A 22,103-nucleotide genomic window follows, 5' to 3' on the forward strand; every position below is an offset into this window, starting at 1 on the left:
TTGTACTCACTTTGAACGTTTCGAACAAAGGTCTCTGTTCTGTAACTTTATCACTGGTGATAAACGTTTTTCAACGTCTCTAAAATCCATTTTCTTCCATAAATAAAGCAAAATTTCTTTTAAATTCATAATTATGAATTAATAAATTAAGATCTGGAACAAAATTTCTTTTATTTTGATGAGATTTAATGGATTTTAAAGTCATTCAAATATTTAATCACCAGTGATAAAAGTTACAGAACATGGGCACACATTTCTTTGAGAAACAGTAGATGAATGCTGGGCTCATGAGTATATAAAAACGACTAGCAATTTTGCTTTTAAACAGCTTTACAGATGTAACTGTTGCTTCTGTAAAGTTTTATACCACCAAAATTGTTAGCTGGGCTTTTTAAGACCTTTTAGAATCGTTCTAAGGAAGCCTCGTATTCTCAAATGACAGGCCTCTATAAGAACTGTTCCAAGATTTTATTTTAATATTTTTCTAGTTCATTCGAATCAATTAGGTCCCTATTTTTCACTTATCTTTAATGTTCAAGCATGTCCAAGTAACAATTTAGCTTTCATAATACTATGTTTCCACCTACGCTAAATCCGAGATTTAGCTAAGTAGATTTAGCTCAAATCTCGAGATTTATTCTAAATCTCGTTTTGAGCGTAGCTGAAAATCTTGGTTTTAGGCTATGTGAACCTAAATCCACCATTTAGCGAAGTAGATTTAGAATAAATCTCGAGATTTATTCTAAATCTGCTTAGCTAAATCTCGGATTTAGCGTAGGTGGAAACGTAGTATAAGGGTCAATGCAAGCTATTTTTTGGCTTCCATTAGAAGAAGGACACGTCTTATGCAAATCATTCACAGGTAATCCACAAGCTAATAGCTTGTGACAAACAGCTTAAAATGGCCTTCCCAAGTAACAATTTAGCTGCCCCCACCAAAATCAAATCATTTTGGCGCATTTTACCGAAATTCACAACACGCACCTTTAAAATTATAATTCGCTTGAATGCTGCCATTTCAAAGTTTTCAACATGACTGTACATTTGACATTCCATTTTTTGACATTTTTTTCAATTCGACGGTTTTCTTTTTCCATCCAAAACAAACTGCAAAAACAGAAGCCTAAAAACAAAGCCAAGCTAAACGGCTCAATTTTTATGTGTGTTTTTTTGTTAAACAAATTAATAATAGTTTATAATGAATTTCCAATTTGTTATACCTTGTTCAAATTCTGATTTATTAAATTCAGAAGGAGACAATTATTATGTGAAACATGTTTATTCGGCCAACGATATTCCAGATCAATTAAAAGGTACACAAAAAAACAATTTATGCCGCCAAAATAAACTAGAACAATTTATTAATATATTTCTATCTATTACTCAAGAATGTAGAAAAGCTATAACAAGTGGAGGCGATCCATTTTACATATTTGACAATTTCGATGCGTTCTTCTCAGCGCTAGAAAATGCTGCAACAGTTCCAATTATTTATCTTATGAGAAGCTTTGACTTGCTCTTTATTACGGCCGACAAAATGGGTCAGAAACTGTCGCAGTTTCTGGCTACTACCGATGGCGCGCCGCCTGGAGCACACGATCGAAATTCATTTTTAAATTTAACTAAAATGACAATGTATCTTTTTGTGAATATGGTCAAAACTATTGATCATGTGATTGCACAGTCACAAGGCGGGAATGTGAAAAAAGGAAAGAAGAATGCAAGCGAATTGGATTCTCATCCAGATTGGGAACAGAAAAGGTTTAAGTTTTTGGTGCAGATATTCAATTTGATGCAATTGCCATTGGAACGCCTTTGGAATCCACCAATACCGGAAGAAGCATTCGTTAAGTAAGTATTTTTTAGGCATAATATAAATTAAAACTTGAGTCACTCTTAAAAATGATATATAGAAACTAGCACTGGAGATAGGCAAAAGTGTTGTTAATCAGGTCGCCTTTTTTTGGCAATTCAATTTAAATTCGTTTAAACACAAAAGTGGAACTAGTTTCCTTCATTGAACTTGGTCCCCCATTTCAAAACCTTTCCCCGGGTGGAATGTGGAGCGTAATTTAATGATTCGGTGATTCAGCTGACTATTAGATTGGATATCATCTACAAATCTGTAATACTTGTATAGTTCTTAGGAAAGGCAGACGGCAGAATAGCCATGTCATTATTCTTAAGAAAAGAAATTTGTTAAACAAAATTTTATGAAATAAAGAATTTATCTATCTATCTATCTATCTATAGTTGTTAGGAAAGCATTCTGATTGCTAGGATAGTAAATAAATTACCTTTTCGGTATCGAGAAGATCCTTGTACCAATGATGTGTTTTGGGGTTGTGTAATGAAGCCCACAGCAACATCTTTGGGAATGAGTCTCGTGTAACTTAAAGATCTGTTTCCATATAAACTATGTTTGGGCCCTAGGCGGCACACAGAGGTTCCAATAAAATCCAACTACTTAATGGATTTGAATGAAATTGTGTACACATATCGAGCCCTTCCCGCCAAATTTAATTTTGAATTAATGATCATAGAATCGTCGAATTCATAGTCGTTACTCAAGTTGAGATATTTCTCAACTTAAGCATCTCTCAACTAATGTATTCGCAGCAAGAATAGAGCGATCCACTTGAGTAGAGTTAAATCTCGACTTGAAAAAAATATGTTCTCAATCCAGCTGTCATCTGAAAATCTTTTTCTTTTTAATTATTCTTCAGTACCTGGATGACCGAGCTTTGCTCGGTATCTTTAAATGTTATAACTTTCAGTGAAAAAAGTCAAATGTAAACAGCAATTTTTTGGAGTTTGCAATGACCAGTTTTTTCGCGGGTTACAAAACACCACATTCCCACTTTATAATCCACTTTATTTACGTTTGAATACACATACGACGATCAGCAATGGATAGAAGGGTTACAGGAATCTGCATTATCGAAAATGCCTACAGCAATGAGATCCTTTTTTGTTTAAATTTTAATTTACGGGTCAGAAAGTTTTGGATGGTGTACATAAAGTTAATCTTTTTTTCAAGTTTAGCCTTGTCGGCAAAGCTTAGTAAGAAGAAATACTATTTTTTATCCATGTCTCTGTTTTATTTTGTATCAGTGGATGCTTTACTTCTTTCTTTTTTTACTTAGGTATATATGTATTATAAGATTGACAAAGGCTCAATGGTGTTGCTTGTTGTGAGTTATTTTATTTTTATACGTTAGCAATAGTCGCATTAAAAAAAAAAGAAAAACGTAAAACAAAGTTAATTTGTGATACCAAATTAACAAATAACTTAAAAGTTTCAATACATGATCAAAAAAGTCATGATCTAAAAAATTTTGTTTAGTTATTGTAACAAAAAGAAAAAGAACAAAGCTTAAAAAATGGTAGCATCTCCAAAATTTTATTGAAATCGTTGAATTTGTCTCCACGAAAAAAAAAACTAATGTAAGAGAAAATGCTTCCAAAATGTTGTATTTGCCTAGAGGAAAAAACCCTCAAAATTTCATCGAAATCTTTAAAGCAATTACCAAAAAACTTATATGTGAGAAAAATAAGCTTAGCTGTGGGCGGATATTTCTAAAAGTACTTCCAAAACATTTTATTCGGCTAGGGGACCAAACCCTCAAAATTTCATCGAAATCCTTAAAGTTGTTACCAAAAAAAATCCATGTTAAAAAAGTGGGCGTGGCAGTGGGCGGATTTTTCCAAAAATACTTCCAAACTTTTAACTAAGTTAGATAAACAAACCCTGAAAATTTCATCAAAATCGTTAGAGCCGTTCCCGAAAAGAATTATATGTTAAAAAAGTGGGCGTGGCAGTGGGCGGATTTTTCCAAAAAAAAACTTCCAAAACTTTTGACTCGCTTAGATAAAGAAACCCTGAAAATTTCATCAAAATCGTTAGCCGTTTCCGAAAAAAATTATATGTTAAAAAAGTGGGCGTGGCAGTGGGCGGATTTTTCCAAAAATACTTCCAAAACTTTTTACTCGCTTAGATAAACAAACCCTGAAAATTTCATCGAAATCGTTAGAGCCGTTTCCGAGATCCCAATTTTATATATCTTATATATATAATTCTCCTGTGCGTTTGTTTGTGACCCTACTCCTTCTAAACGACTGGACAGATTTTTCTGAAATTTGGTGGGTGTGATAAGGTCCATCAGAGACAGGTTTTGTTTCATAATTGGACCCGGTAGGTGGCGCTGTTGTCGAGTTGTAGGAAAATTGCATATTCTGAACGAACGACTGGACAGATTTTTGTGAAATGTTGTGTATGTGATAAAGTCTATCCGAGACGGGTTTTGTTTCAAAATTGGACCCGGTAGGTGGCGCTGTTGTCGAGTTTTAGGATAATTTCATATTTTGAACGAACGACTGAACAGATTTTTGTGAAATTTTGTTTATGTGATAAGGTCCGTCCGAGACAGGTTTTTTTTTATAATTGGACCCGGTAGGTGGCGCTGTTGTCGAGTTTTAGGAAAATTTCATATTTTGACCAGACTGGGGGCCAATTTGGTTCTGTGAAAACGTGAATCGAAAAAAAAAACTTTTTCATTTTAGCTTTCAAACACTTTTTTCACTTTTTCGATTCATTTGAAACGAAAAACGATTCTCATCCTATGATATCACAAATAATTTAGTGAAAAAAATATATATTTATATGAATATTTTTGATGTTTGTTTTCATTTTTTCACAGAACGAGAATAAAATGAGTGAACAAGTGAAAAGCTTTTCGTTTCACTTATTCACAGAACCAGAATTGGCCCCCTGGAGAGATTTTTCTGAAATTTGGTGGATGTGATAAGGTCCATCCGAGACAGGTTTTGTTTCATAATTGGACCCGGTAGGTGGCGCTGTTGTCGAGTTTAAGAAAAATTGCATATTTTGACCAGACTGGAGAGATTTATGTGAAATTTTGTGTGTGTGATATGGACCCAGTAGGTGTCGCTGCTGTCAAGTTATAGTTAAATTCCATATTTGAAGTAAGAATGACAGTAGATATAGATTTTTATGAAATTTTGTGTGTGTGTGTGTGTGTGTGTGATAAGGTTCGTTCGAGACAGGTTTTGTTTTATAGTTGGACCTGGTATGTTGTCAAGTTATAAGCAAATTCAATATTTGGGGTTCAAAATCGCTTATATTCAAGGGTAATAAAAACAAACATGAATTAACTCTTTAAAATGTTAGTCCCGTAAAGAAAATTGTTTACCATCAGTATATCTCAATTAAATTTATGACTGCATCTTAAAATTTGTTTAAGTTGTTTCAACTACCATTAATACAATTTCCGCATAAAAATCAAATGATTTATTTTTTTTAAAGAAATATTTCGACGTATGTATGAATAGAATTAAGACGAAATCTTTTCATTTTTAATCGTTTTTTTTTAAGATTTTATCCTATTGCTATTGTTTCGGTTACTGGCTCCAACATTACTCACACGGTAACGGTTTAGAAACGAACAAATACAAACTTCAATGAAACCAAAATATGTAAGAGAGAGAATACTATTTTTAAAGTGGATTAAAAATGAGCGTTGAAAGTGGATGCTACATTCCGCAAATAAAAATTTTGGAAGTTAAAACGAAAGTCAACAAAACAAAAACAATGGTTGTTTGTATAGTCGGTTTACGGACGATAATTTTACGTGATAACGTCATAAGAAAACAGGTTGTTTAAACAAAAAAAAAGTAAAAAGATCGTTCTTGGTGTTGGAATTCCAGGCCTCTGGTGCAAAACACAAATCATTAACAGTTTCACAAAAGAAAGGGAGAATGAGTCATATTTTTCTATGGCAGGCGGGATTAATCGATTTAGGCACTTTTTTGCAAAAAAAAATAAGAAGTGAAACCAGAGCCAGTTTTTGTATATTTGTGAATTATATAACCTTTATTGGTTGAATAAATTCCGATAAAAATTTGTAATAGCTGTCAAACAAATGATTTGCTTTGTTTAATATTTTAAACAGTTTTACATATGTATGTACCTATGTGTAATGGGAAAAGGTTAACACATTACAAAATCAAAAATTGGAAATAAAACTTGGAAAAGGGGGAACGAAGTCCGCCGGGTCAGCTAATATATATATATATATAAACAATTTTAGCTCGTTTAAAGTTATAAGATTAATTTGATTTTGTTGCGATAGACGATATTTAACATTAAAGAAATAAACGAATAGTTAATTATTAAAAACTATATATTTTTGGATGATAGTTTCCTCAAATCAGTCAAATTTCATTGTGAGTTTGATTGAAAAACAATATTTACTCAAGTGGCATAAGTTGAGAAAAATCTTAACTTGAGTAACGACTGCGAATTTCGCTCTTAGAACAGAAAATAATTAAGATTTTACTGAAACCAAAAACATCATTAGCGCCATGTCGTTTACAATAATTTGTGGGAAGGGCTCGATTCTCGATATTAACATTAGTCTTTTACACTTTTAGCGAAAATATGGTTAAGAAACCATGATAATAAAAAAATTCCATTTTCAAAATTTTGGATGTAGATAATCTTTTCTAATAAAATCTGAATTTGGCACACAAATTGGTATAGTTGGAAATTTGGCTTAGAAAAAATGATAGAAATTATAATTATAATTAATTTCCATATTTTTCAATTTTTAGCATATCTTATACCCCTCGAACGGTATTAATTCAACCTAAATAAATATGTAATTTTTGAAAGTCATCAAAACAAAACAAAAAAAATCATTTAACACCTAAATTAAGTAACTGTTTTAACAAACAAACCCGTAATTGGAAGGGTAAAATCCAAAATTTTTAAATCAGTTAAAATTGTATTTATATTTATAATTTAGAGCAAAAAGTAGACTGGGATTCATTTGTCCCATTATTACAGATACAATTTTCAAACAAATTTTCACCTTTTGAACTGCAGGAGAACCAAAAGTGCAGCAGTTTAATGGAATACAAATTAATAATATTAAATATATAAAATTCATAAAACGGATTCATTTTCTATTCCAACGAATTTATTTAAAAATTTTACTTACATTTATTATATCGCTCCACAGTAATAAATCACACATTCCTTGTATTCCTTAACAACAGATTCCTATGAGAGCAATTAGAGATTTCAAACATTTTATCAAAGATTCTCACCACGAAATTCTTCGACAAAAGCTATGAGCAATGTTGCACTTAATGCAGATGAAGTTCTCAACGCACGTCACTCCACTGTTTTCCGGTTACATGATGGTTACATGGGTACAGATCTGAAAAAATTAGCCTTCCTGTATTTCGTTCAAACATTTGCATCAAAAATACGTAAGGTAGTGTTTTCTTCCCATATAAAAAGATTTGATGCAAAAGCAGTGATGCGTTGGTGAATTGAGTCCCATTTTACTCTCGACGGAAAACGTGATTTCTTATCATTCCTTCCATTGTTGTTGTTCATTCAAAACATTCAAATACAATTCTTATTTATTTCTTTAAATGTTTTTTTTTTTACAGTTTACTAACAGACATTTCATATCGTACCTTAGAAATGCAAACATCAGCGGCTCGAGAAAAACATACCAGCGATACGCTGTTTCAAATTTTCGGTACTGCAATCAAGCGTTTTAACCATGCAATCACTTTTCCTGTGCGCATTCTACAAATTTTAAGAACCTGTGAAAACGCCGCTGCCCCCATTGCTAATGGTATCCACCTTTTGCACGAAGACTATGGCATATCAAGTATCTTCTCTGTTTTAATTCGAGACATTGTAGAAACTCTAACTGTGGAGTCAGCAGACACAGCAATCTCGAGGAATTTTTCAAATTTCCTAACCGAATTGAGTTGCACATCACCAAAAATGATGATTCCTCATCTATCGACTCTGAGTGAAGAGCTTTTAAATTGCGAATCACATGTGCTACGCAATTGTATTCTTCAAATTATGGGTGAAGCTATTATCGGCGAGTTAACATCTGAAGAATTAACCGAAGATTTGAAGGAAGCACGTGATGAATTCTTGGAGAATCTTTTACTTCACATAAATGATGTTTCGGCACATGTACGTGCTAAAGTATTACAAATTTGGACTCATATGAAAGAGGAAAATGCTGTGCCACTTTCATTTCAGCATAAAGTCCTGAGTGAAACAGTAGATCGTTTGGAGGATAAAACATCGAGTGTGAGAAAGAATGCAGTGATTTTGATTAAATCGTTTCTTGAGCGTAATCCATTTGCTGCCAAATTGACTTTGCAAGAATTGATAAACAAACACGAAGAAGAATGTGCTAAAATGGAGAAATTGAGTGAAGTTTTGGCAGAAGAGCGCAAAAAAGCTGAAGACTTGGATGAACAATGGAATTTGGTTATACCTGAACTGTTTCCATTTGTTGAAGAAAATCTTGTTCAATGTAAGTAAATTTGTATATAATTAATTTTAATATTGTTGGCTAACAAGTTGAAAGCACTTATTCTTTTACTTCACGAAACCTATTGCATCCAAAATATTTCGATCTATTGACCATACTTTTTGAGTTATGTTTTATAGGTACATAAACATTTATCAAATACTTATTTTATGTTTCTGCACCAGGAATTTTACGTTTGAAAATGTATATAATGTAGTTAAAATTTAAATTTTTGCTAGAACATTGCTCTTGCTATATGAAACCACCCAGTCACAGAAGTTACCCTTTCATTTTACGCTAAGTTTTCTAAACAATGTCAATGAATGGACAAAATATGACAAATTGCGCTTTATGTATTTAAATCACTCCGCTTGGTCTTTACTTATAAGAAAATTATTAGATTCCCTGTTTTTGTTAATACTGGCTGGGCTTACAAATTTTTGAAAATAAATTATTACATTTTTTTGTATGCCCCGTTGTACCTATGTATAATTGAAACAAAGATTTTCACAGGAATATCTACGTTTATTTAGTTTAACATACCAATAGGACTAATAGGACTAATTAAACTTTTCGATTCGGTGCGGTGAACGGTTAGAAAATCGTGGAACTAGTAGGAATTTTCATTTGAAAGTAACCTACAAAACATAACTTAATTTCGAGAAGGAAAAAATTGCTAGATAAGTTCTATCTGAACTCAGTTGAAATATGTAGAGAGGAAGATGTGGTTTTTGTGCGGTCAGCTCAACTAATAGTTTTGTGTTTGTAAGGCTATGAACTATGCTTTCCGTACAAATTTTTAGGATAAGAATTCTTGGTTGGGATAGTCTTGCACGCGTTTTCCGTAAAAGCACAGTAGTACAAACAGCAAGTATAAATGTTATTAAATTATCAGAATCACAAACTCTAACATTCCGCTCCTCACTTTTGTAAATCCTCTGTGTCTATTTGAGAGGAGTTTCTCTTTTATTTTTTCCGGATGGCTGTTCTCTCATGGTTTTTGGTCACAGTCTGCAGAATCGATATATAAGCCATGTTTTTTTTTACAGCTCTACTCATTTTTGATTTTAAACAATTTACACAACTAAGTTTTTGTTTTGCTAAAAAAAATAATGAAAAATGAGTAGCTGCTCAGTAGAAAAAACTAGGCCATAGACATCGTTCTTGTTAAATAATGAACAACTCTCGCTGGTCGCTGTAATAGCTTTTGTGCAGAATTTTCTTGTTGTATGAAAGAGAGGTTTATATTAATTTTTTTCGATTTTTAGTTCGTTTGTTCTTGGTGCTGATGGCTGCCACTTTGAGGGATCGAGTGATAAGATACTTCCAAGATACTTAAAACTGTTTCCTATATTTGAGCTATCAAATTAAATTCAATTAATTTGGTACAAGATACAAATTCAACAGTTCCAACTACCACTAAGTGCTAAAACGGTATATATTCAACTAGCCGCTGTTGATTTTTGCACTTATCGACCTCTTTAAAAATCCATAGTTTAAGTCCAGAATAAAAAAAAAAACAAATTCGGTTTGGAAATAACATCTTTCATGGGCACTGGTGGAAAAAATTGATCTTATCTTAGAAGATTTCTTGGCAAGCGGCTTAAAGCACGGTATTGCTTAAAAACTCTGAAGCATAGCTGAGGAAATGTAATTGAGTGGAGTTTCTTTTCTTTTGAATGATGGATCAAGACAATTTGAAAAGTATTTTGGAAACTGTTATGTTACACTTTGCGATATAAAATTTCATTGCGTTAATTTGCGTTAATTTTAATTTGTTTTTCATCGATCTTTTGGTAGGTCAAGCATTGTTTCATGTACTGTCTCGCACTATTCTATCAGCGATATATATGACATCTTTTTCTTACTCCATTGATTTTCGATGTATCCAAATTCTGTGTTGCTGATTGATCTCAGGGTAGAGAAATGTGTTTCCGAGTTGAGCACATAGCAATTGATACCTATGTCTGCCGGAATTTCGACTTCAACAATCTTATTTTTTATCACTCTAACTCGCTGTTTTCAAGTATTTTACAACTAATTGCAAGACACATAATTTTGCAATTCTTTAATCTGGGGTTAACACCAAAAGTTTAACTAAGCAAAGCCCTAAATCTTGTAATCCTGTGGCATCTAAAGTACAAAGAGTTGCGGGTCAGGTTTAGTGTTTTTTTTTTATAACTTCACTTAACCTTAAAATTTCAACCTTGTATCGCATGAATTGCATTAATAAAATCTAATTTTTTTAAACTAATAGGTACACAAGAAATGCATGAGACTCAAGAAAACTATGAAGACCTTGTTACCCGAATTTCTGGCCTTTTAGTTGAGAAGAAATACAAAGATGCTGTAGGTCTTGTGAGGAAAGCTGATTTCGTTGCTGGCAATTCAGAACTAAGGTAAGCTCTTTCCCCAAAATTTCATGATCCATTTCACTAATATATTCTCCTCTCTCCAAAAAGACACACACTTAAATTAGAAGAACAATGCGCTTACTACATAGCTCTTCTCAAATCTTACATGTTTTTAGCAAATGGTTGTAGGGACAGTGTAAGTAAAAGGTTTTTTTTTTAATGTCCATTTTGTATAACAAATTCCATTTCAGAACGAAGAATTCGGTACACAAATAAAAACTGTTCAATTTCTTCAAGACTCTATTGAGTTCTCCAAGGTTATTACAAAAGCAGTTCCAAAAATTCAGGAAATGCTTCTCTCAAAGACAAACAGTGATGTATTTGAAGCAGTTGATCTCTTCACAACCGGATATCTTTTTGGAATCAAAGGAACTGAATGCGGAATGCGTCGCATGTTGTATTTGGTGTGGTCCAGTGACAAAGAGAAACGTGATGCTGTATCGAATGCTTATAAAAAAGTCCTATTCACTACCGATGAAACAGGAAGGTAAGTTGTTGTGTTCTCTTAAAAGACAGTCAATTTTAAATTTATTTTACTTAGGACTCATGCGATAAAGGTTGTACAGAATCTGTGTAAATTCTTTGATGATCTGCTCTACGGCCATTACACAGCCATGGAATGTTTGGTCCGTGAATGGGTGCAAAGTGACGACATCGACGCAGTTATTATTCAAGTACTTTTTGAACGTTTCACTCTGAAACTCGAAGGTACCACCGAAAATGAATCTCGCCAGGCCTTGCAACTTCTTATCATGGCCTCCAATGCTAAATCTTCAATTGCATCCTCAAACATATCCACAATTGAAACCATAATTTTAAGTGATCGTGCCAAAAAAGATCCACGTCTCTATACAGGCTGCCTTGAGTTTCTTTTGAATTCAGTTGATCAATCGACAAGTTCCAAATACTACAAAAGAATGGAAGCCGACAATTCTTTGGTACAGAACGTCATAACATACTTTCAAAAATTTTTCTTCCATCCCAAAGTCCCAGACTTTGACAAGCTTACCATGAGAACAATTGAATTCTTTTACCATCTCTGCCAACAGCCTGATATTATTTCGCAAAACATTGTAGTTGATTTGTCGCGCAAATTCAAGGAATTTGTAACCAAAGTAGACGAAATACGTGCCTCACAATTGTCTCAGTTTTCTGATAGTCAACAAAGTGGCACTGATGAACCCATTTCAACGAATATACGTATGCCAACATTTTTGATTGCACGTTTTATGTTTTTGATAGGACACATGACCATGAAAGAGATGATATTCCTTGACATTGATGTCTACAATAATATGAAGTTTCGTCAGGAACTTACAGAGGAGAAGAAAAATGCTAAAAAGAAAAATGCCGCCTTCAATCAGAATAAAAGAAAAACCAATCATAATATGTCGGCTACAGAATCTCTTAAAAGGCTTTCCGGAACAACAGCTGAACCACAACAGGAGGTTTGACATAATCTTGATTTCCTAAAATATTTGTTTTTAATATGTTTTTGTATATTTTTTAGCCTGATGATGATCTTGTTGGAGCAACAGCAGAAGACAGTATTGCTGAACTTATAAATCACATTTGCGAAGATGTCATTTTGAATGACGAAAAGAGTCTTTTAGCCAAAATGGTGCCTTATGTAACTGAAGTCTGCAAATATCCATCCAAATACAAGGATCAGCATTTACAACAGGCAGCCACTTTAACCCTCATCCGTTTTATGTCTGTCTCGTCTAAATTCTGCGAGACTCGAATGCCATTCCTGATGAACATTCTTAACTGCACAAAGAATATCAAAATCAAATGCAACATAGTTGTGGGTCTGTCCGATCTAACTTTTCGCTTTCCCAATGCCATAGAGCCTTGGACTGGTCATTTCTATTCGACATTGCACGAAACAAACGATGAACTTCGACTGACTGCCGTCAAAATGCTCAGTCATTTGATTCTTCACGAAATGATTAGAGTTAAGGGTCAAATAGCTGATTTAGCAATGTGTATTGTTGATCCCCATGACGAAATCAAGAACATTACTCAACAGTTTTTCAAAGAAATAGCAAACAAATCGAATATCCTTTACAATGTTCTGCCGGATATTATTTCCAAGTTGAGCGATACAAATCTGAACATCGAAGAGGAAAAGTATCACATTATAATGCGTTATATTCTCGGATTAATCCAAAAAGATCGTCAAGTTGAGAGTTTGGTAGAAAAGTTGTGTCTGCGGTTTAAAGTAACAACCGAGGAGAGACAATGGCGTGATATTTCCTTCTGTTTGAGTTTGTTGAATTACAATGAAAAGACAATTAAGAAACTCATTGATAATATTCAACAGTTTAAAGATAAAGTCCAGGTGGATGAAGTGTATCAAGCATTTAAGACGATTATTTCGAATACTTCGAAAATGGCAAAACCAGAGTTGAAAACTTTAGTAACCGAATTCGAAAGCCGTTTGAATGAATGTCTTGAAGTTAGAGAAGAGAATGCAGATGCAAATTTAAGTGAAAATGCTGAAAATCGTGGAAATGAAACAACCATTGCTAATAGAAAACAAAACAAGAAACCAACAAAAAAGAAGCAACCGAATAAAGGAGGTCGAAGCAAAAAAGTCAGATCCCAATCTGAATCTGAAGAAAGTTCTGCTGCGTCATCATCTTCAGAGGAGGAACGACCGAAAGCATCAAATTCAAACAAGGGAGGAAAGGGTTCATCAAAACAGAAAACAAGAAGATCGATAAGAGTAATTGAAGAATCCAACAGTTCAGATGAAGAACAAATTCCACAGAGGAAAAAAGGACGCAGCCGGAAATGATATCTCTTGAAAGTTTTTACTTTACTTTATCAAATATGTTTTCAAAATATGTATTACAAAATATCAATAATTAATAAACTACAACATATATTATTTTCAGATATGTATGACAAAAGAAAGTTAATTTTTTGAAAAATATTTTTAGACGAAGAACAATTTTTCACGTTCAAAAGAGTTATTATGTAAGTCCAATGCAGATAAAATACAATGCCAGTAATAAAAAGCTAGGCTCCCAATCCAAAACTCTCGCATTTTCGTTCTTTTTTTGATTTAATCTCGTTGGATTCCTAAATTTGGTATTCATAATAGTTGCGTTCCTTTGGGAACATTTATATACTGCTCAATACTTAACACTACTTTGAAATACTTTTCCTATACTGAAAAAGTAGTTCAAAGCTGCTTTAAGTACTAAGCAGTAGATAAATGTTTCCAAAGGAACGCAGCTAATGAGTACGGCTTATGATTATAATTGATTCAAGTTTTCAATTTCTATAACTATCTAAAGTTTCTGAAATTCTTTTATTCTTCAAGTCCCCTGATGAATCACTATTTTTTCCATTCTCTATTTTATACTCTAGGATTGTAACTGTTTTTGATTTATCAAAACAAATTCGCAATAGTAGCCAAACAGCGAAACATGCTTTCCATAATCTCTGCTTTAAGTTGTAAAAACTTTTTATTTCCATCTTCGTTGCCACGTCTGTAAACTATTAAAGCTTTATTTTGAGAGGACGCATTGGCCAAGCTCTGAAAGCTGTCTTGTTGTTGTGAAAATAAAAGACAATGGGTCATATCTCGAATTTCCAGGATAATTTTTTTGTAACGTGAATCTCCCTCTTTATTTCCAGGGACCAAAAAATCCCATGAAATACAAATTGGACAAATTATTGCCAATGTTTCACTTAAATTTCACGAATTTTTCATGCTCATGTTTTAAACAAGGGAAATATTTCCAGAGAAATTCTATTCACGCTAGACCCCATTAAAAAAACATAATTGCTGTAAATCGTACAGAAATGCTAACTACAGTGGTGTAAAGACCAGTTAAAAGAAATGTTAAAAACTATAAAAGACCAAAATACTTGCAAGAACAAATCCTAACATTTTTTCCAATAATTTTAAGGTAATAGTCCAATACGCAGTTCGCCCTAAATATTAGCTGACATTTTTCTCCATTTTTCTTCACTTTTCCGTGTGTTTAATTGTGACAGATAAGCAATGTAGCTGGAACTGAACAAAACTCAGCAGAAATTCTTGTATACATTTTACCTCGGCTTAACATAGAGAATTTTGTATGTGAGCTAAATATTAGCTCGATCTGGGTACTAGGGTTATATTCAAAAAATGATCCAAATAATATTACAAGATCCTTCAGATCCCATTTCCGCCTCTATTTCGGGGTCTAATCGACCTTTCGCCATATACAGGGTGTTCCAGAATCACCGTCACAAACGAAAAAATGGGTTCCTGAGTTTATTTTGATGCCCTTTTTGCGAATGTCGTTCAACTAACGATGAGATAAAAGTTGACCGAATTGATAAATATCTGTTTTGGTATTGTGTATCTTTTTCGACAAAGATTAGAGTCGATAGTAAATTTTTAAACGAAAAACAAAAAATATCGTTCACAGCTGAAATTCAAAATACCAAAATTCATTTTCGATTATCAACAAAAGTCGTCTATCGATAGACAAACTACACTCGCAGTAAGGTCCTAGGTCGAAAAATAGCATCAGTTTCGCTAAACGTCAACTTATTTTAAAAAATTTAATTATTTTCGATAAAGAACAAATCACGTTTTAAACATCTTAAACCTGCCTTTTGTTTATTTTATTTAAAGGTTTTCCCGCAATTTTTAACCTTACGATTGTAAAATAATTTAACATTAAAGAAAACTTCGTTACTATTTTTAAAACATACATATAAATGCAAAATTGGTATTTTCATCAATTGGACTTGAATAACTAGCAACGCAGATGTCGGACTTATAGGGATTTCATACAGCTGGCATTATAAAAATGTGTACCAAATTTAAGCAAAGTTAAAAAAAATTCATAAGTTGAATGTCTGACTGAGTTATAAACGACCCCTTACTTATGTAAGTCATCGCAGATTTTAAATAGATGTTAGTTAGTTTAGTATCTTTGATTGTGTACCTTCTCTTATTTTCTTTGGGTTAATCCACAATATGTAGTTCATAACATGCTATAGTAGGATTCACTTTTTTTTCTAAAAGCCATGCATCTATACATTCATTTGATAGGAAAACCAACAACAACACAAAAGAATATACAAACAATATTACTATAATCAAGGAAAAACCATAATGAATTTATTTCAATTTTTTTTTAATTTTACAATACAATTATAATAATAATAATAATGTGTGAACATGCGTTCATACAACAAACGATTGGAATTTATTACTTAAACCATTTTTCTTATATAAAACACATGCTAAATTCACTCCACGGAGATAGTGTGAAAGAGAGAGAGAGAGCGAGAGAAATAGAGAAGGGAAAGAAAATATATTGTATTTTTGTTTTATATTATATTGAGAATTCTTGTTCAATTTTGTTATTTTTTTTATACTCCTCTTAGAAATTAATACTTAATATTTAAATTTATATTTTCATTTTATTTTTATTTATTTTTTTATTTATATATATTTTTTTTTTTGTTTATAATTACTTTATACAAATTTCTTCCTTTGTTTCAAGTCTATCTAAAAAAAAAGTTGTAATTTTGATAAAAGGAGAAATTGATTCCCCTCCGTTTTGCAAATATTTGCTGTTTATAGATTTTTGTTGTGTCTTTAATTAACCGATTGAGCTATTTCGAGATCAAAAAAAACGAAAAAATTGTTAGAAACAAAGTAATAATAAAAAGAGTTTGAAAACGGGTGATCTTTTTTTTTTGTTTTACTTTCTACATATTTATGTTTTTTTTTTGTTTATTTTCTTTTTGTTGAGAAGAAGATTAGAAGGACAAGCTAAAGCTTGCTAATAAGTATTTATGTATTCCGAATTTTTCCCGGCACGTAGTTTTTGTCGATGGTGTTCTCCTGCAAGAACATGTGTAAGCACCGTTCATTTTGGGCCAATGGGTGTCCGGCAATTTTATTGATAAATGCCTCGAGGCCTTTTCGTCTTTCTTCGATGAAGTTTTCATCGAAAATTCCATCGTCGCCTCGGAAAGGCATTTGGCGCTTCCAAGCTTTGCCCGGTAATGGAGGGACTACAATCTGTATTATATTGTTTGTATAATTTTAATGATTGATCTGTTGGAAGTATAATCTTAAGATTAGTATGCGACTTACCTTACTGTCTCTTTCAAGTTCATTTCTGAGCCATTCAAAGTCACTGTATCTTCGGCGAACACTCGATTCTTTAACTTTGAAAACTGGTAAGTTTGTCTGAAACAAAATAATAGCAATTTTATTTTATGAAATACATATATAAGCAGTTTTCATAATCTAGATTAAGACTAAATCTCTTCAAATTACCATTGGTTTTGTAAGGAGACACATTTCACTCGTTCAGAATAATAAGGGTCAAGTTCATTTGAAATAAGTGCATTATACAGAGCTATGAGAAACTCTTTCTCAGGAACTAAGGGCAGTTTTTAAAACAACATCAACAGTTCTATGGCCCCAGAATTTCTTTCTTTTATTTTATTTTAGACAAAACGAAACACTTACTTTGTAAGACCTTTTAACATCTAACTTAAAGAGAAGTGGAATTGACCCATTTTGTTTTTCTGATTATAACAAATTGTACAACAGTTGAACTGAAAAGTAAGTGAATATATCGTCGGCACAACGCCAACCTCGAATCTGCATTTTTGGACATTTTCAATTTAATGCGTCATTTTACTTGTTATCGATCCCTCTTTTCACTGCGTCGATCCCAATCCTCCATCTGTTGCCTAGAAGCCTAAACTATGTATTTTCGTTAAACTTTGGAACCGTTTTTCTGAAAACTACAATTTTACAGATTCGTGGTTTTGCCGATATCGACACACTCTTAAAACGCGAAGGTAGATATTGAATTGCTCATTCTAAACAGCTTTAGGAAACAAATGAAAGAATTTTGCAATCCTTGTCAAATCACACACTTTTCGCTACATGTACTCTTCAGAGCAAAAGGGATATTACAACCCGTTCTATTCTTTCTTTTGTAGGGGGTTGCATTGTTTTTCGACCACTTGAGATAATTAAAGCTTAAAGGTGTAGCTTGTTAGTTTAACTCCATTAACTGACAAGTGCAACTTTAAAGTGCTTGATAATATTCAGCCAGTTCCTTCAAATCGCAGCAAAGTCAATCTCGGATTGTCCCTTAGAAAAGCAATTTAAAATTCATTGCGTTAAACTTCATGTTTATAAAAAAATATGAAACATTTTTCCATCGCCACTACTACAATAACTGATTTTGTAGGGCAATTGCATTTATTTGCAGTTAATAGTTTATACTCTCACGTCATTGCTATTGCAAATAATGCTGATTAAATCTTAATATTTCTCAATAACATTTCAAGCCCAAAGAATGCATGTCATTCTTTTTAAGAATAGTTTAATTTATTCTCGTTTGTTTTTTTGTTTGTAATCTTTTGCATTGATTAACTTGTTTTATGTTATGGCCAATGACCTTAAAGCTTTTATCTACACTCACAATTAATTTCAAACTCAATTTTTATAAAAAAAAATATCTTTACTATAGTTTAACGAACGATGCGTAGCGTATCAAGTTGTATTTTTAAAATGACGAGAGTTTAAACAGAGGAATGACCAACAAAACAACAATATTTGTTGCAAATATAATAAAATCTCTATACCTCAATTGTAAACAAGAAACTCATAAGTCGATTATAATTGTAAAGACAAAAAATTTTAAGAAATCAATGTCAGTATTACTAATTAGATTGATATATATCGGAAAGGTGAATTACAGCCATATGCGTCAATTAATCACTTTCTAATTGTTGGCTTTTATCTTTACTACAAAAAATTCATTAATTTCATGTTACGGTGAAATGGAGTTGTGGGAAAATATTATAATAAAGGCTTTTATGAAGAAATTAAAAATAAATCTCTTTCCGCCAACTAAAATTATATTTTTTTTAGTTATTGCAAATAATGTGAAGAAGAAACGAAATAACTACAAAAGCAATTACGCGATTTGTGTACTTGATCAAATATTACTTTAGCGCTTTTTAACTGATAAATTCAACAATTTTTGTATGCTTTTAAAAATTATAATGTTTTTGTAAAGCACGGGTATTTCCATGTTAGACATTTCTATAATTAGTTTAGGTATGTTCATAAAATTATTGAACTGTGTAATTGAATAAATTACTTCTTTGCTTGTCATTATTTAAAATATGTATGTAGTTCTATTAACAAATAAAAAATATTTTTTTATATTACAATTAAATTACTACCCCTTGGTAGATTTACCGAATACATTATGTATAACATCGCTCTCTTATGTATTTTAAAATACACTTTTATACACAGTTTGAATTCACTGCCATTTTATTCACTATTTCTTGCTAACAGCAAGAGTTGGCGAGTTAAAAACAAAATATAGTGGGTCAATGTCCAGTTTAAAAAACATCCCTGGGACAGTTAATCCAAATACAGTCAATTTCAATTTCTAAATGATATCGATATGCCAATTAAATAGAAGTTTTGTGTATTTATGAATTTTTTGAGAAAAGGAGAATGCCCAAAAATATATGGAGAGCGAACCCACAGTACCGATTAAAATGTGACCTATATGGTTTGAAACAGCGTCAATCGTTTATTAGTCTTAAAAGTTTGGTTTTCTATATGCTTTTTGGGTTTCCTTCGGGCATGCATTTCTTCTCGGCGTTTTTGTAGCTCTTTAGATACTTCATAGCTTTTATAGCCTGCCGTGTGAATTCAATTGTATTTGTATTAATGCACTTCGCTGGACTTTTGCTATTTCCGGTGCAGTCTGTGGTTAAATGTTTTGTATTATTTTAATTTTGTAATTTGTCCTTGGCCGAATATTCGGTATTCGGCAGGAGCGTGGCCGAATATTTGGTATTCTGCCAGATCAATGTACGCGGCATCTCTACTTTTTACCCCAAAAGGTTGAAACTGAACGTAAATGATTCTGAATCAATTTGTATAGGACGTAGAACATTTTTAAATTTGAATCAAAAACTGGTACAAGAAAAGTTCTATGTAACAAATGTTATTCAAGGGACATAAGGGTAGTGTCTTTTCTTCTAATTTAAACTAATGAAAGTAGCGAGATTTTTTATCAGTTTGTATAGGGACAGCCTTTTAAACGAGTTCTTAACGTCCCTCCTATGAACACGGCAATTGTTTAAGTTTATGACTCATAAATGTAGGGACTCCAGTATTTAAAAAAACAAAGACTTGGAATGTTTCTTTTTTCTAGACTATCACAGACCCTATTAAGCTATATTTTTATTAAAGCCTTCAAAGCTTTCCTACAACAATCAAACTTCTGTTTGGCAAAATTGTAACAAAAAAGATAAGTAATTTACGCCCATGGCCATGAAAAGCAACGATAACAAACAAATTTTGAGAGGTCGATTGCCGATTTATTTATTTTATTGACACTAACCCCAGCCCGCAGAGATAGTCGCACAAATTCAATTAAACCAAAGCAAATTACAAAAAAAAGTAAAAGTAAAACGAAAAAAAACCATTCGATATAACATTTTTTGCTTGAAGAAGAGAGATTTTTCATTTTTTAACTGATAAGTAAGTAGAGCAGCTGATTATTATTATACTCATATGAATCAGCATCCTCTGTAAGTATTTTCTTTTTGTTTTTTTGTTGTTGAGAAAAAAATGGAGAACTCTTGTCTCGTAACAATTTTTTGGTCTTTTTTTAAACAACTTTTGTTTCTTAAAAATATAGAAAATATGGGGGAAAATCTAAAGAAAAAAAAAAACTCACCCTCATCCGAACCTCATAATCGGTGTAGCGCTTCTTGCCAGCCGTCATAGTGGTCAGCGGATTAGCGACATCGATTTCTAAAAAATTAGCTGGCACCGCATAGGCATCGTCGAGTGTTTGTTTCTTCACGTTGAGGCGACGTGTTGCATCGGCAGTTCCATCCGATTCAACCATCATTTTCTATTTCCTTATTTTTCCAATTGCATTGCAAAAGAGAAGGAAAAAAGTGGAATTTAATTAAAAAAAAAAAAAGTAAATAAATAAATTTCTCCCAAAAATGTAGATGAAATGGAGAGTGGGGAATTTTTGTCGATTTGACGATGTGTGTACGGTTACCTGATTCCAGAATTTTCACAGACGACGAATAACACCAACCAAATCGCAATTTATTTAATTTTTTTTTTTGTGAATCCAAATCCAAAAGGGGTTGCACAGTTATTCAAGTCGTGTACATACAAAATTAATTTCACATCAACTAAAAAGACAATAATGTACTGGGACTGAGAATAATTTTTTTTTGTATTATTGATTGAATTATAAAGGTTTTATAAAAACAAAGAAGACACGGAATTAGAGAAAAAAATAAAAAAAATAATAAAGAAACCAACCAACCTCTTTCTCTCTTTTGCTTTATTTTATTTTTACACTGCGATCAGCACATACAAATGAAAAATGACATTTGACGCCCATTTGTAAAAAAATATAATTTAACGAAGAAAATTCATCGATGAAAGCATTCAGGAAGGAAAGAAAAATTTGGGTTTTTTGGTAATTGTGGCTGAGACTTAATTAGGTGTGTTCATTTGATTGAAATTAGATTTGGCGTGTGTAAAAAAAACGTTGACTAGGTAAAGCCTGGTACGCAAAGAAATTTTCCATACAAAATTTTCAGTACGCAGCTCTAGCGAAAAATTGGAGAGTTTTCACTCATTTGTCACTTACTTTTTTATGGTCCTGTGCATTTTTCTTGGCTCCAAGAGCAGTGTTGACGGTTTTTTAACTTTCAATTCATTTATTTCTTTTGTTAAAAATTATTTTCTGTTGATTTTTCTTGATTTTAAATTAATTTTAAATTTTTTTATTTTGACTTTGACAGAATACTCAATGATATTTTTTCGTTAGCATTTTCGTTGTCGACTTTGGAGACTTGAAAATTTTTCGTTTCGCATCAGCAGCGTCCCTTCAAGCAAACAGGTCCGACCTCGGTCCGAATACGCTCCGCCTGAGGCGGAGCTGAGTCCGACTTCGGATCAGAAACTGGTCCAAAGGCGGCTCAAATTAGTATGGAAATTATAATCACCGCGAAGTCGATTGCATATGTATTGGTGTGGTGAAAATCTCCATTCCGAGAAAACGGAGCCGAAGGCGGACCTGAGCCGGAGCAGCGAAAACCTACCAGAAAGAGGAATAAGAAAGGGATGACATTTTGCATTTGAGACCAAAAAAAGAACAAGATTTATTTTTTTTTTCACTGAAACTGTTTTATTTTTTATTTTATTTTGGCAAACGAAATTTTCACAATAAATACAATATAAAATACAATACATTTTTTT

General features: G+C 32.4%; 2 protein-coding genes across 3 annotated transcripts; one reads left to right on the forward strand and one right to left on the reverse strand.

The window, feature by feature from the left end:
* Window positions 1–1,084: 1,084 nt before the first annotated feature.
* On the forward strand, window positions 1,085–13,702 carry LOC129914049 (condensin complex subunit 1). Its single transcript, XM_055993089.1, has 8 exons — window positions 1,085–1,313; window positions 1,389–1,851; window positions 7,483–8,378; window positions 10,633–10,774; window positions 10,838–10,925; window positions 10,981–11,276; window positions 11,331–12,237; window positions 12,300–13,702. The coding sequence occupies exons 1-8, from the start codon at window positions 1,199–1,201 to the stop codon at window positions 13,590–13,592; spliced, it is 4,200 nt and encodes a 1,399-aa protein (XP_055849064.1). The 5' UTR covers window positions 1,085–1,198; the 3' UTR covers window positions 13,593–13,702.
* Window positions 13,703–15,892: 2,190 nt separating this feature from the next.
* LOC129915912 (sorting nexin-12) lies at window positions 15,893–21,285 on the reverse strand. Of its 2 annotated transcripts, none has more exons than XM_055995616.1 (5): window positions 21,163–21,285; window positions 20,887–21,025; window positions 20,551–20,737; window positions 16,911–17,006; window positions 15,893–16,835 (listed from the first exon to the last, which is right to left on the reverse strand). In XM_055995616.1, exons 3-5 carry the CDS (start codon window positions 20,725–20,727, stop codon window positions 16,605–16,607), a joined length of 504 nt encoding a protein of 167 aa, XP_055851591.1. In that variant the 5' UTR covers window positions 20,728–20,737; window positions 20,887–21,025; window positions 21,163–21,285; the 3' UTR covers window positions 15,893–16,604. The 2 variants fall into 2 exon arrangements, with proteins under 2 accessions (XP_055851591.1, XP_055851592.1); XM_055995617.1 differs by having other exon boundaries at window positions 20,887–21,050; window positions 21,163–21,222.
* Window positions 21,286–22,103: the final 818 nt, after the last annotated feature.

This window comes from Episyrphus balteatus, chromosome 3 (genome assembly GCF_945859705.1).
Source record: "Episyrphus balteatus chromosome 3, idEpiBalt1.1, whole genome shotgun sequence".
Classification (NCBI taxonomy): domain Eukaryota; kingdom Metazoa; phylum Arthropoda; class Insecta; order Diptera; family Syrphidae; genus Episyrphus; species Episyrphus balteatus.

Bases quoted from the DNA above. Each gene is read 5' to 3' on its own strand.
- LOC129914049 (XM_055993089.1), top strand. From the start codon at position 1,199: ATGAATTTCCAATTTGTTATACCTTGTTCAAATTCTGATTTATTAAAT. The intron at 1,852-7,482 runs GTAAGTATTTTT...TTTTTTTTACAG, and splicing joins CCGGAAGAAGCATTCGTTAA to TTTACTAACAGACATTTCAT. The intron at 11,277-11,330 runs GTAAGTTGTTGT...TATTTTACTTAG, and splicing joins ACTACCGATGAAACAGGAAG to GACTCATGCGATAAAGGTTG.
- LOC129915912 (XM_055995616.1), bottom strand. From the start codon at position 20,727: ATGATGGTTGAATCGGATGGAACTGCCGATGCAACACGTCGCCTCAAC. The intron at 17,007-20,550 runs GTGAGTTTTTTT...ATTTTGTTTCAG, and splicing joins ATTATGAGGTTCGGATGAGG to ACAAACTTACCAGTTTTCAA. The intron at 16,836-16,910 runs GTAAGTCGCATA...AATATAATACAG, and splicing joins AACTTGAAAGAGACAGTAAG to ATTGTAGTCCCTCCATTACC.